The sequence below is a fragment of the Halichoeres trimaculatus genome, unplaced genomic scaffold (assembly GCF_033239565.1).
Source record: "Halichoeres trimaculatus isolate MK-OKI-2021-1 unplaced genomic scaffold, fHalTri1.1 fHalTri1_scaffold_12, whole genome shotgun sequence".
NCBI classification, from domain to species: domain Eukaryota; kingdom Metazoa; phylum Chordata; class Actinopteri; order Labriformes; family Labridae; genus Halichoeres; species Halichoeres trimaculatus.
This window is the reverse complement of record NW_027437190.1, coordinates 14,350,654-14,369,716: the sequence shown is the minus strand read 5'-3', so window position 1 is coordinate 14,369,716 and position 19,063 is coordinate 14,350,654. Positions and strand designations below refer to the sequence as shown.

The following is a 19,063-nucleotide window of genomic DNA, read 5'->3' as shown; positions in this document are numbered from 1 at the left end:
AAATAAGACTCTACAGCATGATTTCAAGAAATGTGGTCTTTCTCATAATTTTGTCTGGTATTTTACAGGATATTTGTGCTAATGTTGGAATGTACCAATGCAGGCCAAATCTTCCAAAAGCTTGATTTCCCCAACGTTTCAAAATGGGTTGGTTTAGCCCCTTGTAATTTAAAACCTCAGTACGATAAATAACATTAAAATAGTGTTGTGTGTGTGTGTTTTTATTAAAAAATCAGCACTGTGACTGTTTTGTGAATCTGTTGGCTACCAATATATGTTTAACACACTAGGTGAGAAAGGTTGACGGTTATAAATGTCTTTTACTGGGGCGTGATAAGCTCTTCGATTGCTTTAACTTTTTCAGCTGTACCTTCCTGTCTTTAATGTAAACTGTATCCTCTGTTACATAACGCGACACAACTTTTGAGCTGCTCCCCAAATCCTCCCAGCAGCTAACTTTAGCCAAGTCGTCGCCATTTTATTAAGCGTCTAAATAGCCCTCCCCAATCGACTATTATGAACCGCAATGAGTTCCTGTGCCGTGTTCACCGTTTTATCCCCTCCTCTGGCCATATGAAAATGGCCACGCAGTTGCATTCCCGCACATCCTTCAACCCCTGTGCGCTGTCAGCCTGTAGCCCCGCACACACTCAGCTGCAGCGTTCACCCCGGCTCACTGACACGTTAACTGCCCGTGTGCATACGAGAGCACAATCCGAGCCATTATTACTGGCGGGAGAGACGTAACTTTCCCCGAGAGAAGTGGGAAAATAAGATCCAGTGTTACCAGTCCGCCACCTAGCTGCGGAGACGCGCCGACGAAGATCTGTCGACTGTATGATTATGAAAACACCCGCGCCAATGTTGTTGCACAGTAGGCTTCGCGCTCCGATGGGACTGAAACTCGGTTTTAGGAGGTGTTTTAACCTCTGCTGGCCGTAGTTATGTAATCAAAGCAACATCTAATGCACCAAAAGCTCCGGATCGCTGTTGGTGCGAAGAGGGAGAGCAGGACAGCAACACCTTAACCTCCTGCCTAAACGCAGTTGGCTTCGGGACGCGCTCTCGGGTAAGTAGCCTACGTAGCCTTATTTCAGATTTTCATGGCAGCCCGTATTAATGTGTGCAGGCCTGTCATCATCAGCAGCGAGCTCGCAGCCCCGTAGGTTAGTGAGAATTTTTGTGCATCCGCTTTGCGCTAATTTTATCCCTTGTTGCTGAGAGTGTCTCTCCGTGCATGGTGATATTTCTTATTTCAGTGTTGCTGACACTAGCAGAAGGGCTGGCAGAGGACAGATAGGAGAGAAAAAAAGGCGAATCGGGTCTCATCTACATCACCAACACCACATGCAGACACATTTTGATGCTACGTAGCACCCCACTTCCATATTGAGTTTAGATTTGCATCAGTGTGTGTTTTCGGACGCTTAAATGTGGGTTATAATTTTATCACGGAGTGACGACAACAACAACACGTGCATGTGTGTATAATTTGTAAGTGCGACAGCATCAGGCGGATAGTGGTTTTCAGAGGTGCGCAAAGTCATTATAGAGAAGGGAGCCCCTGTTGACGTCCTCAGTAAACCAGTGATAGGTTGCTCCAGTGCGGTAACACCCCCACTGCCCGTACTGTATCTACAGTAGCAACATCAGTCAGCCTACGCAGCTGCGACCTGGGTACACAATGTACGACCAACACACTTTTTATACTAGAAGAAAGTGTGTGTGCGCGCGCGCGTGTGCGTGTGGAGACGCACGTGAGAAACTTCCAAGTGTGCGTGGAGTGTAGCTTCACTGACAATGTGAGTCTGCGAGGTTCAGTTTTTTGAGATGCCATCACAGCAGTCTTGACTTCCAGCTGTGGGCTTGCTGTGCTCGTGCTGTTGTCAGGCAGACGACGATGGTGTTGTAGTTATTGATGATAAGTACACCGTCATGGGTTGGTGATGATGGCTGGAAATATGGTGGGCCATTATCTTGATTTAATCGTCGCCTCAGCGCTGCCGAGGAACCACACTGACTGTAGTGTCAAGTCCACCCATCATCCTGTCACTGGAAATAGCTTCTCTTCTAATGTTAGAATAATTTTGAGTTATGTCTGTGAGGTATAGCTCTAGAGAGTATAAAAAGCTATTAGTATGCACTTTGACTGATGTTGAATGGGCTTGCCCTTTTTAGTTTGAAAACCTGCCACTCTTGAGCTCTTCTTCTTATAGTCACTCTGCTCAAACAGATTGAAACCAATATGAGTCAGTGCTTCTCTCAGGCCTGTAGCCTCTTTAGACTGCTCTTCTCTCTACCCGTCATGCTTCTAGGTAAGAGGTCATAAAAACTATCAGATATCATTTTCCCCTTCTTAGTACTGATTCAGATACTCAGACTTGTTTATTGGTCTGGTATCAAGTACCCTTCAGATACCAGAGTAAATAAAAAATCTTCATAAATTTGATGCAAAAACACTGGAAGTGGCACTGTGTTAGCTTCAACTAACATTGTACTCAATGCTAGCACCACACTGCTGTATGTAGTTTGTTTGGTTTTTGTAACATGATAGCTTACCCCAGTTGATATTTGGGGGCCTCATTTGTTATTGTGTCAGATCTTCGTAATGACTGGCATGCTCACGTAACCACATCTGAGGCTGCACTGAAGGCCGATACTGACACTGATGTGGGTGTCAGGAAAACTCTAGATATAATTCAAGTAGCAGTAGTTTTTGTTCAGAGGGCCACTGTGTATCTTTATGCTCTTTTCATTTCATTGTCAGGAGGTTGGGCCTTGGAAAATGCTTTGCAAAATGGTTACATAACAGCAGTTACTGGAACAGATGTTGATTTGAGCTCAGTATGATTCAAGGAAAGAGTTTGGGTGTGGAGGGACCAAAAGGCAGGAGAGATAGCCCACTGAGCTCTTAAATGAAAACATCAACTGAGATGCTCCTCTGAGTTTGAGGGTGCAGTCCTGTGTGTTGAGAGACAATTCCATAAGAGAGAATGCAAGCAGGGAGTGTTTTATTCAAAGATGCATGAGAGTCTCTCTTAATGAGCGAGGGTATAATGAGGGAAGCATGACAGAAGATGCTGCTTCCCTTCCCTTCCCTGAACACGGTGTGAGTGAGAGTGTGTGTGCTTTCTGCTGGGAGGAATGTTATTTCAGTGTGTGTTTCTAGTTGTAATGTCACATTAAAAGTCAATTTACAATGGGGTCAACTAAAAGCTTACTTGACTTAGAGGAAGCAAAGGGAGGAGGAGGAATTTGCGCTCCTTTCCAAAAATAAGTTTTACCCTTTCCTACGGATTTGTGTTACCACTACTGAAAGAGGGAGGAGGGGAACGGTTGGATCGTGAATGGAGGGATTTAGGTTTGAGAGGAGGAAAAGAACGGAGCGGAGGAGGAAATATGGTTCTGATTAACATGGATACAGTGTATGAGTTGACCATTTTACTGTGTGGTCTACAGGGAGAGAGGGAGGGAGTGGATGGGACTAATAGAGAATGCATGCAAAAGCTTTCTGCCAAACATGAAAAGGGGAGTTTTTTTTCGGAGAGAAAAGAAAGTACAGCAGAGAGAAGGGTGGGTGGAGAAGTGCTTGTGGGAGTAGCTGAGAACAGAAGGCGCACAGACAGTGGGGAGAGGAGGGGAGGAGACTGGATCAAGTGTTTGAATTAGTCAGAAGCTGATTGATTGATGTATTGATTTGAGGAGAAGTGGAGAAAGGATTAGAACCTCATAGGTTTAAGGAGTGTTTGCTGTCTTTCAGATTTGCTGTTATTTACAGGTAGAGAAAAGAAAACCATCTGGGGCTTCATATTGAAGAATGTAAGCCGTTCTTTCTTCCAATTGGTGCCAACATTCAGGGAATCTGCAGCGTTGATTGGCCCCCTGGGTTTTCAGTATGAGATCATCTCTGTGGACACAGACTTTAGCACCTCTCTACAGCTGCTGCAGGAAGGGGACTTTCCCCTCAATTCCTGTACTGCTACTACTCAGCATCTGAGCTCACTGAAATGACTAATCACTGGCGTTTCTGTCTTTCTGTCTGTCTTTTCTTTCCCTCTCTTTCTGCCTCAGACTTACTGCCTTTCATTTCAAACCTAACGCACAGGAGAGAGGTCTTCCTTTGCTGGATGAAGGAGTGGAACTTTTTATGGACTGTTACAGGACGTTCTTCTGGAAATCTCTTCATTAATAATACCTCCATCCTGCTGTTCACCCCTCGCTCTACTCACTCCATAAGGGTCATTTAAAAGTGTTTTATACTGGAAACCCAAGAACATCATACTACTCCCCCCTAACTTCTCTGATGGACCAGAGAGTGAAGGGGGGAACCCCTCCAACAACAAACTCCCCTCTGGACCGCACCTCTGCACCTGAAGACTCAGAAAAGGACGAAGTGGCAGAGAAGAAGAGGAGAGGTGAGGGGGAGGATGGAGACGTAGGGGAAAAGGAGGGTGAAAAAAGAGGAGCAGGGAAAACGAGAGACGGAGACAAGGGGGCAGTGCTGGAGCTGCTCATCGAGGGGCGCTGTGGAAGTACGGGGCAGCAACAGCTTCAGATCTCCAGTAGGGAGACGAGCTGTCCTGAGGGGAATGTACGACTGCGGATTGGACTCCAGACCAAACGCACAAAGAAACCGCCCAAGATATTAGAGAGCTACGTCTGCAAACCCACTATCAGGACCTATCAGAGACAAGGCAAGGGGATACTGCCGAAGGGGGATGGAGAAGGAGGAGTGGGCCAGCAGAGCAAAACCAGCTCCGTTCCTGACAAGGCAACCAGAGATCAACGCTCAGACCTGGATTCTGTCCAGACCACATCAAAACAAGCTGCATCTGCTCCTTCGCCACCACTTGCATCATTATCATCGTCATCCCAACCATTGGCTTTATCATCAACATTACCTACAGCTTCTACCCCGGCCTCAGTCCCGGCTGTAACTGGTCAAGGGACAAAATCTGCCAAACAAGTAAGTTCAACACAAGGGCAATCTGTCACCCCTACACACAAAAACAGAACACTAATTTCCTATCCTCAGGTGTTAGCTTTAAACCTGCAAAACATTTAAATAAATTTAAAATTGAAAAAAAAAAATCTGAAAGTTTGTCATTGTTGAAGACTTGCAGACATTATTAATGACAAACATTTGCTGTAGTTTTGTTTTGTTTTTTTTTGCAGTTAATCACCAGACAGGCTGGCATGGTGCAAAATTGCAGAGCTTTATGCTCAGATGTAATAAGGTCAAATGAGCTATTGTCTCAATAGCGAAACCTAAGCAGCCCATTTAAACAAACAGACCTATAAATAGGACAACAGCACGGCAACCACTTGGAGCTATTACAGACATTGGTCCATCAGTCCCTATGACAATCACCCAAGGGGAAGCTTATTGCTTTAGCTGCACAAACACCACTCAAGCTGCAGCATACCAAAATTACAGGACAAGTATGAAATGTCAAGCCTTCTCATCTGTATTAGTGGCAATTTATAGCTACCAATAGCATGGCTTTCTCTCTCACAGCATTCTGTCTCTGCCTGGCTCTCTATATCTGTCCCTCTCTTCTATTTTTACTTCCCCTCTTTTCTCTCTCTCTACCTGCTCTCATTTATCTTTCACTCCCCTTCTGTCCCTGTCCCACTCCCCTCCTCTCTGTTTCTCTGCCTTTGTATTTCTCCTTTCTGTGTCAACCCCATTCCTGTTTCCATCACCTCACCCTCTCCTTCTTCTCAATATGCCCTCTTTTCTCTGCCTGATTGAGCCATTTTGTCCTAGCTCTCACTTTTATTGGTAGGACGGACACAAAAGTATTTAGGGTATTGTCCTATTGTCCTTGACTGTTGTCAATAGCAAAAGAATGGACATCCTAGCCATTGTTGATGACAAAGATTCTGTGTTTGCATTCTACAGGTTCCTATCAAGCTGGCCGATAGGACCGAGGTAAATTCAACTGGCTCTTCTGAGAAAGGAAAGAAAGAAAAGCATCCTAGTGTCAATGGCCAGTCTGTTGCTGCAGGGCATAAACCATCTTCCCCATCAGCTGACCAGACAACTTTGAATACTCCTTCCAGCCCATACACCCAAGTTCTGTCTGCATCAGAAACCAAAAACGAGGGGAAGACCTCTAAGAAACATAATGGTTTGGTACAGACATCGAAACAAAAGGGATTACCCAGTGGGAAAAACTCTGCCGACACCCTTGGCACCTCTGCCCCGTCAAAAGTTGGAAAACCCAGTGGCAACCCCTTGGTTTCTTCTGTGGACTCTCTGACAAGACCTCCAGTCTCCAGCAGCTCCCATAAAGAGCTTATCCAGCCCAATAAGAGTGGGCCAGACTCTCCTTATTTACCCTTGGTCACCCCTAAACCACAGTCCTCCCCAGCTGATCACTCTTCTGCCTATTCCCAAGAGCAGGACCCCTCATTGCAGCCCTCAGTTGAGAAAAAGAGAGAGAGAGACAGGAAAGCCAAGAAGGAGAAAAGGAGGGACAAAAAGTCAAAGCGAGGTAGACTGGAGGCTGAAAGAGCGAAAACTGAGAGCAGAAAGGAAGACGGCAAGAAGAAAAAGAAGGAGAAAGGGAAGGATGGGAAATCAAGACATGGAAAAGTTAAGGATGAAAGACTCAAGGTTGATGACACTTGTAGGGATGAACTAAATTTTGAAAGGGGAAAGAGTGAGACCAGGAAGGATAAGCTTAGTCCAGAAAGACAAAGAACAGAAGAGAATAATAGTGCAAATGGTGAAGCGCCTGTTGGTTGTAGAATAGATAAAAACTGTAAATTAGTTGGTACAGGCAGTTCAGATGAGATAAACAAGACAGAAGACAGTTGCAAGCCAGTGAAACAAACCGAGCCTGCAACAGGTGACACCATTAAATCAAAAGAACAAGACATCCCAAGACATTCAACTTTGCCTCCAAGCCACCCCTCTTCTTCTGCTCCTCCCCCTCTACCCAATCCTTCAGCCCGTGCCCCCATTTCCCCCCCTTCTTCCCCACGAGAGCAGGACAGCCGCCCACTTAAGAAACGCAAAGCCAGACGGCCCAGCTGGACCAAGCTGGTGCATCGAGCTCAGAGGGTGGAAAATCAGGAAGCTCCTTCAGATTCCCAGCATAATTCTTTACTAAATTTCCCCCAAAACCCCAAGACATTGCTTTCAGCCAAAGCTACCGCTCAGCAGACTGACGAGAGTCATTCAGCTTCCTCTGGTTCCTTAACTAGCAGTTCCTGCCCTACCAAGCCTCCATCCCCAAAGCAAAGTCACCCAACTTCTGACCCCGGCTCTCCTGCTTCCAGAAGCCCTGTAACTCCTACTCGGAAGAGAGGCCGCCCCAAATCCCAGAGCTTTAACTTAGATGATCCTCCCCCTAGACTTTCACCAAACACTTTCCCAATTGAGGTGCCTCCTCTGGGCTCTGACGGTACTCAAAAAGCCCCTGTACTGGAGCCAAGTTCTATACTGCAGTGTGCCACTCAGTCTTTATCAAGCCCCAAGAAGCGTGGCCGTCCACCCAAACGACCCCTCCAAGAGGACCAAAGTGAAGATGCACTGAATCGCACTGATGACACAGACAGAAGTAAAGACTTTCAACCTCCTGAAAAAGGTAACAGGCAGCTAAAAATCCGGAGGCTGATTAATGAGATGAAGAAAAGAAAGAAGAGGAGACTTCACAAAGTATTGCTGTCTGGGTATGTTAGAAAGGAAGGGAGGGGAAACGAGGTAGCAGATGGGGAGACCTCTCTGAGAACGTGTAAATCGATTGAGGCAACAACAGTACACACGCTCTCAGCCCTGTCCTCCTCCTTTGGGAGTAAGCTGGGCCCTCAGATCAATGTTAGCAAGAGAGGAACCATCTACATGGGCAAGAGGCGAGGGCGCAAGCCTAAAGCCCACTCCAACCCAACCGCTCAAACTAACTCCAAGAACCCCACTCACTCATCTCTATTTACCAACCCCACTGAGGTGTCCCTCTTCTCTAACCAGCCCAGCTCTCACCCATTTCCCTCCCCATCTCTAACACATTCTAGCGGGGCTCAGAGTCCTTATAGTGAAGGCAGCCTCACAGAACCGGCATCCTCCCTACTTTTCCCCCATCCCTTCTCCCTCCCTTCCCCATCATCTTCCTGTACCTCACCTCGTCCCCCCTCATCCCTCTCTCCCTTTGTGAAGAAGAGTTGTCCTTGTCAGGGAAGGCATCACTTTCCCTTCCACCAGTCTTCTTGTAAGCTTTCCTGTCCAACACCTCCGCTGCACAACACACCTGGCTCCCCTGGCCACCTTAAGGAAGCCACCCCCTCCCCCAGAAGTGAATCACACAGCGAGGAGACGCTGCCAAGCGACAGTGGGATTGGGACAGACAACAACAGTGTTTCTGAGCGAGGAGAGATGAGGGGAGCTCGGGGCTTGCATAGGTTGGTCCAGGGGTCTGGGGTAATTCTGGGAGGACAAAGACATCTCTCCTCGCTTGTGGATCGTCCTTCTCCTGTTTCTTCACCTCTTTCTCACATACCAAGGCAAACAAACCCTGTCACCAATGCAAGTGCTGTGGAGCGCCACAGGCACAGACACAGGAGGAGGGATTACGACTGTTCCTCTTCCTGCACTTGCTTGTGCCCATGCCCATGCCCAGGACACAACAAATGCAGTCATTCAGATTTTTACCCTTGTCTTGGGCACAATGCAATAAAGAGACAAAAGAATAAGCATAAGAAGAAGCACCAGCAGCTGCACATGCAGGACCCAGAGTTTCTAGCAGAGTTAGAGGATCTGATTGGGCAGTTTAGTGAGGTCCATATCGGGAGACGAAACTGGGCAAGGACGGGACTTGCACAAGGCTTTGACGGGAGTGGGAATTCTGCTGGAGGTAGACGGCATCACTCCTCCCATTCTCTGCGCTCCAATATCTTCAGAATCAATCTGAATGGCTTCTACTCCCCTCACCCATCATCCTACTCTGCTAATCCTTCCTTCTCCCCACACTCCTTCTACCCCTGCCAGCCTGTGCATTGTAACAGAAAGCCAGATCGAAGGCAGTGTGGTTGCCCTTCAAAGTTCCAGGACACCATTGAAAATATGGGCTTTTACAGCAGCTACCCCCCCACCACTGCACTTTACCACCACCTCCCCAGCTCCTACCCTCTCCCCACCCCACACCAGTACACCTCCCATCAGCCCCATCATGCCCACTTCTTCCTCAATCCAGCAAGATTCCACAGGCGGAGGAGCAGGTTGCTGAGGGAAGGAGCACTAGGTGGAGATGTTGATGGAGATATTGAAGGAGGCAGTGGGGGAGGCCAACACCTCAGCTCAGGGTTCACATCCAGCCTCATCTGTGGCTGTGGGAGAAGCGAACACAAACACAAGCATAAGCACCGTCACAGGCACTGTGAGCGGGACATGGATGATGAGGAAGATTTACGAGATGATGAGGAGGAGGATGGGATGGAAAGAGAGGGGTTAGCCAGTTCTAAGGGAAGGACAGGGTTCATTTTGACACCAGGAGATGGAGGAAGGAAAGGGGCAAAAGGGATGGGGAGGATGCTGTCCAAAGACTCACCTTGGTTATGTAACAAGAGGAATGAATCCTTTTCCTCTGCTACAGCTGCCTCATCATCATCTTCATCTTCGTCTTCAGCAGAAAGGTACAAACACACATCACTCACATCACTGGGTCTGGGTTCTTCTCACCTCTCCTCATTTGGTGGAGGCTGGGGTGGCATAGGACAGAGCTGGACAAAATTCGGGGGCCTGGGAAGGACAGGATTCGGAAACTCAAACCCAAGCTGGAAAGGCTTAGCTGCAGAGCAACGTAAAGGCCAACCAGTCGAGTCAGACGGAGAGGAAGAGGATGGGGAAGATGCTCAGGAGTCACTTTCGTACAGAAGGTCCCCTTCCCCAATACACACCAACCTTTTCACAACCGCTGTTACTACAACTGGGGGGAGAGGCCTGAGGAGTGGATTGGGGGGTCGGACTCCAGGGTGTGGAGACAGATCATGGAGGAGAGATCAACCGATGTGGTCTGAGAGGAGAGAAACAGGTAAGCGTGTATGAACTGTTGATAAATGAAAATGCCGATGATATGCTGCTACACTGCGGTCTAAATAGGAGGTTGTGTCAGCATTGCTGCTAAATTTATCTCTAATGTTGCACTTTTGGCTGTCACCCACTGGTGGGTTGTTTGACAGTTTGATCCCTGACCTCTGCAGTGTACAGGTTTTGCACATGGCTAAGAAACTGACTTAAAGTTTTAATTAATGTGATCAAATTAGTAGTGAGTGCTCATGACAGCTAGCTGAGTGAAAATTGTATGCAAAGAGGTCTTTACTTGCACGGTCTGACAGATCTTTATATTTACACAGTTTGGAGATGAGACTAAGGCACCAATAGTTAGCAAAAAAAAAAAGCGACAGCAATGCTTTTCCTCAGGTGTTGTTGAGCCATGCATCAAGCCTGGGGGTGTTTGAGAAGAAATCAGACTCTGTTCTTTTTATAGCCAATTTCAGTGTTGCTCTGCTGTGCGAGGAACATGCCACACACACTCACAAACACACACACATTTCCAGTTCACACAAATGCAAACACTCAACACTGCTAGAAGTTTTTATGAGTGCTATAGCAGGAGGGTAACATCTTGATGGTAATCTTCCAGAAAATGCTTGAAATCTTCTTCGGTTTGCAGCGAACCACATGCTGTTTCAGGCCAGGGCTACTCAGTGAACACAGTCATTAGTTAACCACCAGATTGGCTATTTAAAGCCTGGCCTATCCCTCACTGCTGGCCAACAGGGCCTATTTGACTTGGAAAAATTCAATAAGGAAAGAGTGGTCAGTCTTGTCAGGGGCTGTGGAAAATGGAACAAAAAGATAGATGACCACAGAAGTGATTGATGAAAGAATTGCATGGAGGTCAGAATTGGGGCAAAGAGAGCTTGTGAGGGGAAAATTTTGTTTCTAAGGTGGAATACATTTGACATCAGCTCATCGTCTAACTAAACCCACATGTGTTTTCAAGAATGACACGCTAGCACGGCACACTCACACTTCTTTTTCTGTCTTTGTCTGTTCAGCTTTTTCAGACACTGTTCCACATTAACTACAAAAAATGTTTGTGTGCCGAGGTGCATACGTTTGCATTTTCATGTGAAAAATATGCTTTCCGCACAGAGTTTGTGCCCATTATTGTTTTTCACTATGTTTTTGTGCGCGTGTATGTGCATAAATCACTACTTAATGCATTTCCCAGAAGTGATCTGGTCAGAGGAAATGTTGTGACTCACCTAATCTGCGGCCCATCCGCATGACTCAGCCAAGACTGGCCTCACCTCACACCTCCTGCTGGCTCAATCACTGATCCACATCTGTCTCATTTCCTCTCCACCACTTACACCCCACCACCACCCTCCCCTCCTGCCTCCTCTTGCCTCAACCCCTCCCTCCCTCTCTCTGTTTCAATGACTGCAGGTTTACAAGGTGACTCAAGAAGCCAGGGGCAGCAAAAAAGTGTGCCAACTCCAGACAGTGTGGCAGGGACAAACAAAAGAGGGCCAGGGCGGCCAAGAAAGCACCCACTGCCCTCCACTGTGTCCTCCCCCACACACTTATCTGCTGCTCCTTCCATGTCATCAACCGACCTCCTGCCAGGACACGGCCACAACAGAGATGGGAGAGAAGTGGGTGGGAAAAAAGAAGAAAGAAGGCCAGAGAAAGATGAAGTAAGCGATACACTGCAGAAGGTGACAGAGTTGGAGCTGCAGGCAAGGAGAAAGAGAGGACGAAAGAGAAAACATGGTGACTCTCCTTGTCATCAAAGGTAAAATATCACATTAATATTACTAAGTACCTGAGCTGGTTGACTTGAAAATTCAATACAACCACTCACTACTGCTATATTAACCCATCGTTTTCAGCACTGTGTGCTAAACCAGTGCCTTTTCTCTCTTTATCTTTTTCCTCTCTATCATTCTATCTCTCTCTTCATGCTTTCTTTTTAGTGTCATTGAGGACAAACCTGAGTGTGACACCCCTCCTGAAGGTTTCCGGCAATCAGAGATTGACCAGGCTCCACCTCAACCGGCTACCGTACAAAGAGCGGAGAGAGCAGATGGTCCTCCCAGGAAAAAGTTTCTGAGGGCAGGTCTTTACTCTGATGATTACAAAACCACAGAGTGAGTTGACTAAAATTATGGAAAAAATCTTTTAAGTTTTTAGAGTTTGTCAGACTTTTATTGTTCATGTGTTTACTGTGTCTCTTCTCTAGCCCCCCCTCACTAGCACAGCAGTCGTGCAAAGAGAGCATGGAATACACTCCGGAGGAGCGTGACTACAGCCTTTTGCCAGCTCCCATACATGTTGGTGAGTATGTATATGAAGATAAGAACACTGTTGTACTGAGCTGCAGATGTAAGAGCTCATTCAAACTCCCTTTGTGTCCTACAGGGAAGTACTTGAGGCTAAAGCGGATTAATTTCCAGCTACCTTATGATGTCATGTGGCTTTGGCAGCATAATAAGGTAAATGAGATCCACATAAATTATACACATAGGAAAAGTAGAGGTGAAGCATTTTATAAGAGAAATAGTGACTTTATGGTGTGTCATCAGTTAACAAGTAATTTTATGTATTGTTCCAGCTTCAAAAGCAGCCTGCTGTGCCATTGAAGAGGAAGCGACGTTACTGTAAGTTGACAATATTAGCCAAATTATCATGATGGACATTTTCCATCATAAATGCAAATCTCAAATGCTTTTATAATTGTAGTACTGCTGTTCTCTGAAGACCTAACAGCAGGTCCTGGGATCAAACCCCACCACATGCTTTGCTGCGTAGGGCTGGACTGTTATGCATTATGAGGATGGACAAAGCTTTTGGATAACCATAAAGTACTAGAAAGTAAAAGAAAAAACGACAAGAAGGCCCTGCAAAGCTGCTTGTTATTGTATTATCGACTGCTACCTGACTGTGAGCAGGTTTGGGGTTTGAATCCTGATAGGGGTCTTACTATGCAGAGCCAGAATGTTCTTGCCTCCTACCCATGGAGTATGAAACAAGTTCTTTTGTAAAAAACATAATCCTGGGGCAGGTCTGGCAAAGCGGCACATTAGCATGGCGGTTGGCACCGATGCCTTACAGCGAGGAGCCTCTTGGTTTGGATCTGGCAGGGGCCTTTCAGAGCTGATCCTGAATGTTCTGGCTCACATCACATGATTCTGCATCCTCCAGTCTGACAATGTTTTTGAACAGCCGAAATGTGTCTGTAAACCCAAACAAGGCAGCTGTGCTAGGCGCACGGTAGTGTGAAGCCTGGACTGCCTACCAACAAACAGTAGGTTTTGGGTTTAAATTCCAGCATGGGCCTCGCTGTGTGGGGCTACATTATTTTGGCATCCTGAGAATGAAGCAAGCCTTTGAATAACCACAACTATGTAAAAGTAGAAAAACATCCTGCTGTTCAGCTTGTTGGTGTGGGGGCAGGTTCTAGGTTCTTATCCAGGTCAGTCATTTCATTACAGAGCTTCTGTGCTGATAGTTTCCCACTAACCTGTAGGCCATGGATTTTAAAGCGTTAGTTTGATCTGTAAAATGAATAAAAACACATAATCTACGGTGAATAGTGGTTAGCACTATTACTACAACAAGGGGGGATCTGAATCCAGGCTGATCATTTTCTGGGATTGAGTGTGCTGACTTTCTGCCACTTGAGTCTAGACCATAAATTAAGAACTAGAATGACTTGTAGGGAACAAAAGCAACCCATTATTAGGCCCTGCTCTGTAGCAAGATAGAGTGGTTGTAATCACAAGTACAAGCTTAATGGTTCTTGGTTCATATTCAGGCCTTCCCCTGTGAATGAGTCCGTCCTGGCTTTCTCCTGCCTGAGTCTTGACCATGAATTTTGAACTACCAGAGTGAATTAAACTGTAAATAAATCCTTACAAGAATGGACTGCTAGGTGGCTCATTAGTGTGATTGTTTGCACTGCAGCCTCACAGCAAGGTTCTGGGTTCACAGCTGGGCCATGCATTCCTTTTGCTGACCGTGTGTGCTCTGGTTTTCTCCCACTGGAGTGTGCACAGTGATTTTTGACCTGGAGAGTAAATAAACCTAAATAAGTAAACACTGCAAGGAAATGTGTTGATGTTGGTTAACACTGCCACCTCAGGCAGGTTCTGGGTTTGAATCCATGAAGCCTTCCAGACTGTTTCCTGTCTTTTTTCATTGAGATGTGGACTACAGATTTCAAACTACCAGTTGATCTGGAAACAAAATGAACCCTTACAAGTAAGCACTTCCACGCAGTTCAAATTGTTGTTAGCACTGCTGCTTTATTGCAAGAAGGTTTATGATTTAAATTGTGTTTTGGGCCTTTTGGTTTTGAGTAACTGTGTTATCCTTGATAAGACACACACTACAAGTTTGATTTTGAAAGTATATAAACCCTTAAAAAGAAGCACTGCAGCACACTTTACTTGTTCACACTGCTGCCTCATGACAGGATGACAGGAGGGATCCCTGCGTAAATCCAGGCACAGGGCCTTCACATTTGGACCCTAAGTGTTTTGGATTTCTCCTAATGGAGTGTAGACAGCAGATTTCTTTTATCACTGTCTTGATCTAAAGAGTAAATAAACCTCAACAGGTGAGCACTGAAAGGCAGGTTGAGCACTGAATGTCCATCTTCTAACAAGTGCTTAAACTGTGATTTTGAATAACAACTGCGTACTTAGAGATAAATAAACCCAAACAAGAAAGCACTGAGCGGCAGCACATTAGTGTAGTCGTTATCCCTGAGGCCTCTCAAGAAGATGGTACTGTGTGTGAATCTAACCCAAGGCCAGCCTGTGAGGGAACTGAAAGGCCATGATTATTGTCTTATGGGGGTCCGTGGTATCTTTTCATGAAGCCCAGAAGTGATGATGATGCCCCGTCTAAAAGCATGAGACAATGCTGAAGTGAAACACCTGCTGTATCTCGAGTGTCCACTTGAGGCTGGCTCCGAAAGTACAGTATGTCACATAGACACCAAGCCACTTAAAGTTTTTTTCACAGCAGAAATTAACGTATGTACAGCCTGGAACATGGGTGCATGTCTTTCTAACTCAGTAGTTTAGAGGATATTAAGATGCGAGTTTGCCCAATCAGAGGCACAGCTCAGCTCATGTGACCAACGGGCACCCTATGTGGAGACCCAAAGCCTGTGTCACTTCCAATATGGACGTGACTTGCTTCAAAAATCTGTTTCAGAAACAGACGGGTGACGTCGAGGAGTCAATGTCTATTAATTGTACAGTCTATGATTTGATCTGATACTAATAAAAAATGATCAACAGATCAAAGGGAATGTGTTATGTTAGTATCCAGCCACTGCTGTGTCATGCCTTGAGCTAGGAAGTGTCTGTCAGCTAACGTAGCCATCTTGAAATGTTATATGATACAACAGGAAATTCTTAGATTCTCCCTCAATATTATAATGAAATTGAGCCTGAGTGTGATATTACTGAAAAATGGCCTCTGCATGTAAAACAGTGAATTTGATATGCTAGCTTAATCTAATACATCAGATTAACACCTTTTACAGCGTCTTACCTGTTTTTTTTCTGTTTCAATCAGGCCGACTGAAGGAAAGGACTTTATCCTCTAACCAGACCGCGGTGAGTTCATGTGGTTGCATATCGTGTCTTTGCCATGAAAAATGCATCTTTAAACTAGAAAGACTGATGTTTAACCCTCTACTATCTTTATATTTCATAGGAGGAGAGCGCCAGTGACATAACCAGCCTGTTTCCCCACCTTGATATGGATCCTTTGACCAGCAGTGAGAGGTATGAAAACTCCAGCATCATGTGTTTTACATCAATGACCCTGTGCATTGCAAATAAACGAGTGTGATTCTGATGTTTTCTCTGCTCCAGGAGTTTTGTGGTGAAACAGCACGTGTTCCTTGTGAGGAACTGGGAGCTGGTGAGAGACAGACAAATCCGCTTGAGGATAGAGAGGGAGAGGGAAAGAGACCTGGAGGGTGAGGAGAGGGACTGTCCGCAGCCGGCTTATGATGGAGCCAGTGGGGACGACAGCCACATCAAGTCAGGTCCATGAAGCAAGTGTGTGTGTTAGTTTTTGTTTCTGTAGGTGTTTGTGAATGCACACGTGTACGTGGTTGAACTCTTTACATTTTTATTTACTGTACATCCGTCTTGATGTATTCTTGTGTTTGTGTTGTGTCTTTTTGCTCAATGTGTGCATGTATGTGTGTGCGTGTGTGTATGTGTGTGTGTGTGCTCTGTGCACAGCCTGTTTTTCTCATGTTTGGCTTGTCTTCCCATATCATACTCAGCGGCACAAAATAAGTGGTTTTCCAACCACAGAATCTCAGGCTGGAGAAATGTTTCCCATTTCTGTCATCCTCTGCTGGTGTCCAAGAACCAAGCAGGCATTGACTTTCTCCATTAGCAGTCAAACCACAGTTTCCATCAAAGGCTCCCTCGCTGATTGCAGATAGAAATCAAGCGGAAAAGATGACATAAGGCATAACGACTGAGATATATCTGTGAAAGAAATGATGTGCTGCTTTCATTCCGCCACGCATCGCCTACACTAACATTAAGAAAACTTTCTGACCTCTGACCCTCAGACCAGCTAGTGGGGGTGGAGGTGACCGTTACCAGCAGTGACCCCCACCATCAGAGCCAGGACACCTCCAGCTCACTCACTGCCAGCCCCTGTGTGAGTGAACCAAGGCACCCACATAAAAACAAAAAAGAGAGACTATTTTCTTTAAAGAATGCAAATTTCCACAAGGATAAAAATCTGCTTATGCAATTATTTGTTCACCACAGTCCACCAAAACCCAGAACAGACAAGAGGAGGAGGAGGGAGAGGAAGAAAAACGAGGGGAGGAAGAAATCTGCAGCAGAGAACAGAGGAGGAAACGGCTGAATGATTTACTTTTGACCCTGCAGCATTTATAAGCTATCAGAGAAAGGTGAGTCAAGCATAATATTCAAACTCTGAGAAGCAAACGGAGGATTGTTTTATTTTTCATGGTGCCTTTGCTCTTGTGTAGGTGGGACCACTCTGAAAAAAGGGACCAGGCCCACCGCAGGATAGATGGACAGGATGTGATGTCACAACACTGCTATTAACAGTAGTAGTGCCTCAGAGAACAAAGTGAGAAAAAGGAGAGACCAGAGCTGGAGAGTTATAGCTGCTGAAAAGGCAAGAAAGACATCTCACACACTGACAGATGAGTGTGTTGAACCTAGCACTCTGAAGGGCATCACACCAAGGATGAAACCATGGCAACACATCCTTTGTCCAAACGGCGAGGGATGATGAGATAGATTGTCCCGGATGAAAAAGAAAGAAACAGACCAGCTGAAAGGAATTTGCACTAGTGCTGGATGAACAAGCACACTAAAGACTGTATGTATGCAGAGTGGACACACTTTAAAACACACACGCATACCCTTTGATTGCTCTTACTTTGGCACCTTAAGCAAACTGGGAGAGACATACTTTGCTCAGAGACTGAAAGTGGACATATATGGTACTCAGCATTTCGGCTCTGAAGTTTCTAAAAGACGAGGAGTTCACATAAAAAGCCAGAGGGAACAAAAATGTAGCCCTAAGTAGGTCAAAATTGAACCCTCATTTAATCGTTTAGCTTTCAAAGTCACACTGCACCTTTGGGAAAAAAGACATGAGGAGGAGTGAACCAGTTAAAAGCTGTTGAGACAGTGTTGGAGGTTTTCTTCACTTTACCAAGACAGTGTCTGCTATGTACCAGTGAATAGGCTTGGGAGGGAGGAGGGGTGGGCTTAGTGATAGGAATTTTGGCATCGCTGCAAGAGAATTTCTAATGAGGTTTTAAGAAAGAAGATATTTTTGAAAAAACAACCGCTTGAGAACTATCTGCTTAAAAAATAGATAAAGTATATTCAAGAGAGGAATGTTTATTGTTGACTATTTTCAGTATTGCTTCCTGGCGAAGGGGGTAAAAAGTGTTCTGTTTACTTCAGACTGCCTTTGAGAATGTTTTGCTCCAGAGCATTGACAATCAGAATGTCCTCGGGGGGAGAAACGAGAGAGGAAAGGGAATGAAAAGTAGAATTAATTTGCCCCAAATGCTCTGTAGAAGTGCCATGTTGTCTTGTGTATGTACCTAAGCAAACTCATGCAGTCTTTAAAAGCAATATCTCCTCTGATAAGGACTATATAAGGACTTTTTTGCTATGTTTTTTTAAGTTGTGAATATTTGAGGATTGGAGGTTATTTTTATGTACAGTTGCATAGTAGATTGTTCTCATTTTTGAGCATTGGGCTAAGCCAGCGGAAGTAACCATAAGTGTTAAGTTTCATGTGAATGTACATAAACAGAGAGAGAGTGAGACCTGTTTCTTCTATCAGCAGTAGCGTGTAAAATTACTACCAAACATGACAATACTATTGGGATTATACTTTACACTTAATAATCAAATCTGTCATTTTACTAACATGTTTTTAACAGATTACAAAGCTGACCAATATTTCAGTCATTTCTCCTTCAAATTGACTATGATTGTATTTTTTTTTTTTTTTTGTAGAATGACATAATTTGTCTCTTTTTTTAGCTAAGCGTACTTTTTGTTTTTTATATTGGTCAGACAATCAATGACAGTGACTTAGTTTTTTCCAGTGTTAAACTTCTGCTCTCTTTCAGTAGTGTGGCTTCTAATAATGAGCCAAGAAAGTGCAATTTCTTTGACTGTTTACATACTGTATGTATATTTTCCTCTTTCCTTTTTTAACTAAGAGCACTACATTATTGCCAGTGGATGATTAACTTTATAGCAAAGGTACACCTAAAGAGTTATTTATCTAGTTTGCATGACTTGTAACCTTTGCCTGTTGCCTCTTATAACGTGCATCTGAAAAACAAAACATCAAAAACAGATATAACCCAACGCCATAGAATGTCAGCTCAAACTTTTGCCTCTATAACCACAATAATAAAAGCATTTTATGTCTACTAGAACTAAACCCTGCAGACTCTTCATTCATCACTTTCAAGGCCCTTACCTTCATGTGAAG

At 45.1% G+C, this 19,063-nt stretch overlaps 1 protein-coding gene across 3 annotated transcripts; it reads left to right on the top strand.

Annotated features, from left to right (window-relative positions):
* The first annotated feature begins 604 nt into the window (after positions 1–604).
* LOC141800493 (histone-lysine N-methyltransferase ASH1L-like) lies at positions 605–19,016 on the top strand. 3 transcript variants are annotated; one of them, XM_074683059.1, is made up of 14 exons: positions 612–1,069; positions 4,072–4,966; positions 5,906–10,034; positions 11,459–11,807; positions 11,989–12,162; positions 12,255–12,349; positions 12,434–12,507; positions 12,627–12,672; positions 15,605–15,645; positions 15,746–15,816; positions 15,907–16,082; positions 16,626–16,717; positions 16,831–16,976; positions 17,058–19,016. In XM_074683059.1, the coding sequence occupies exons 2-13, from the start codon at positions 4,304–4,306 to the stop codon at positions 16,960–16,962; spliced, it is 6,042 nt and encodes a 2,013-aa protein (XP_074539160.1). In that variant the 5' UTR covers positions 612–1,069; positions 4,072–4,303; the 3' UTR covers positions 16,963–16,976; positions 17,058–19,016. The 3 variants fall into 3 exon arrangements, 2 of the variants coding, with proteins under 2 accessions (XP_074539161.1, XP_074539160.1); XR_012599345.1 differs by lacking the exon at positions 17,058–19,016 and having other exon boundaries at positions 609–1,069; positions 15,907–16,095; positions 16,831–16,878; XM_074683060.1 differs by lacking the exons at positions 12,255–12,349; positions 12,434–12,507; positions 12,627–12,672; ... (4 more) ...; positions 16,831–16,976; positions 17,058–19,016 and having other exon boundaries at positions 605–1,069; positions 11,905–12,038.
* The last annotated feature ends 47 nt before the right edge of the window (positions 19,017–19,063 follow it).

What these genes read in the sequence shown, in the direction of transcription:
- LOC141800493 (XM_074683059.1), top strand. Translation starts at nt 4,304, where the DNA reads ATGGACCAGAGAGTGAAGGGGGGAACCCCTCCAACAACAAACTCCCCT. An exon ending in GGACAAAATCTGCCAAACAA is followed by an intron (nt 4,967 to 5,905) that starts GTAAGTTCAACA and finishes TGCATTCTACAG; the next exon opens with GTTCCTATCAAGCTGGCCGA. An exon ending in CCTTTGACCAGCAGTGAGAG is followed by an intron (nt 15,817 to 15,906) that starts GTATGAAAACTC and finishes TCTCTGCTCCAG; the next exon opens with GAGTTTTGTGGTGAAACAGC.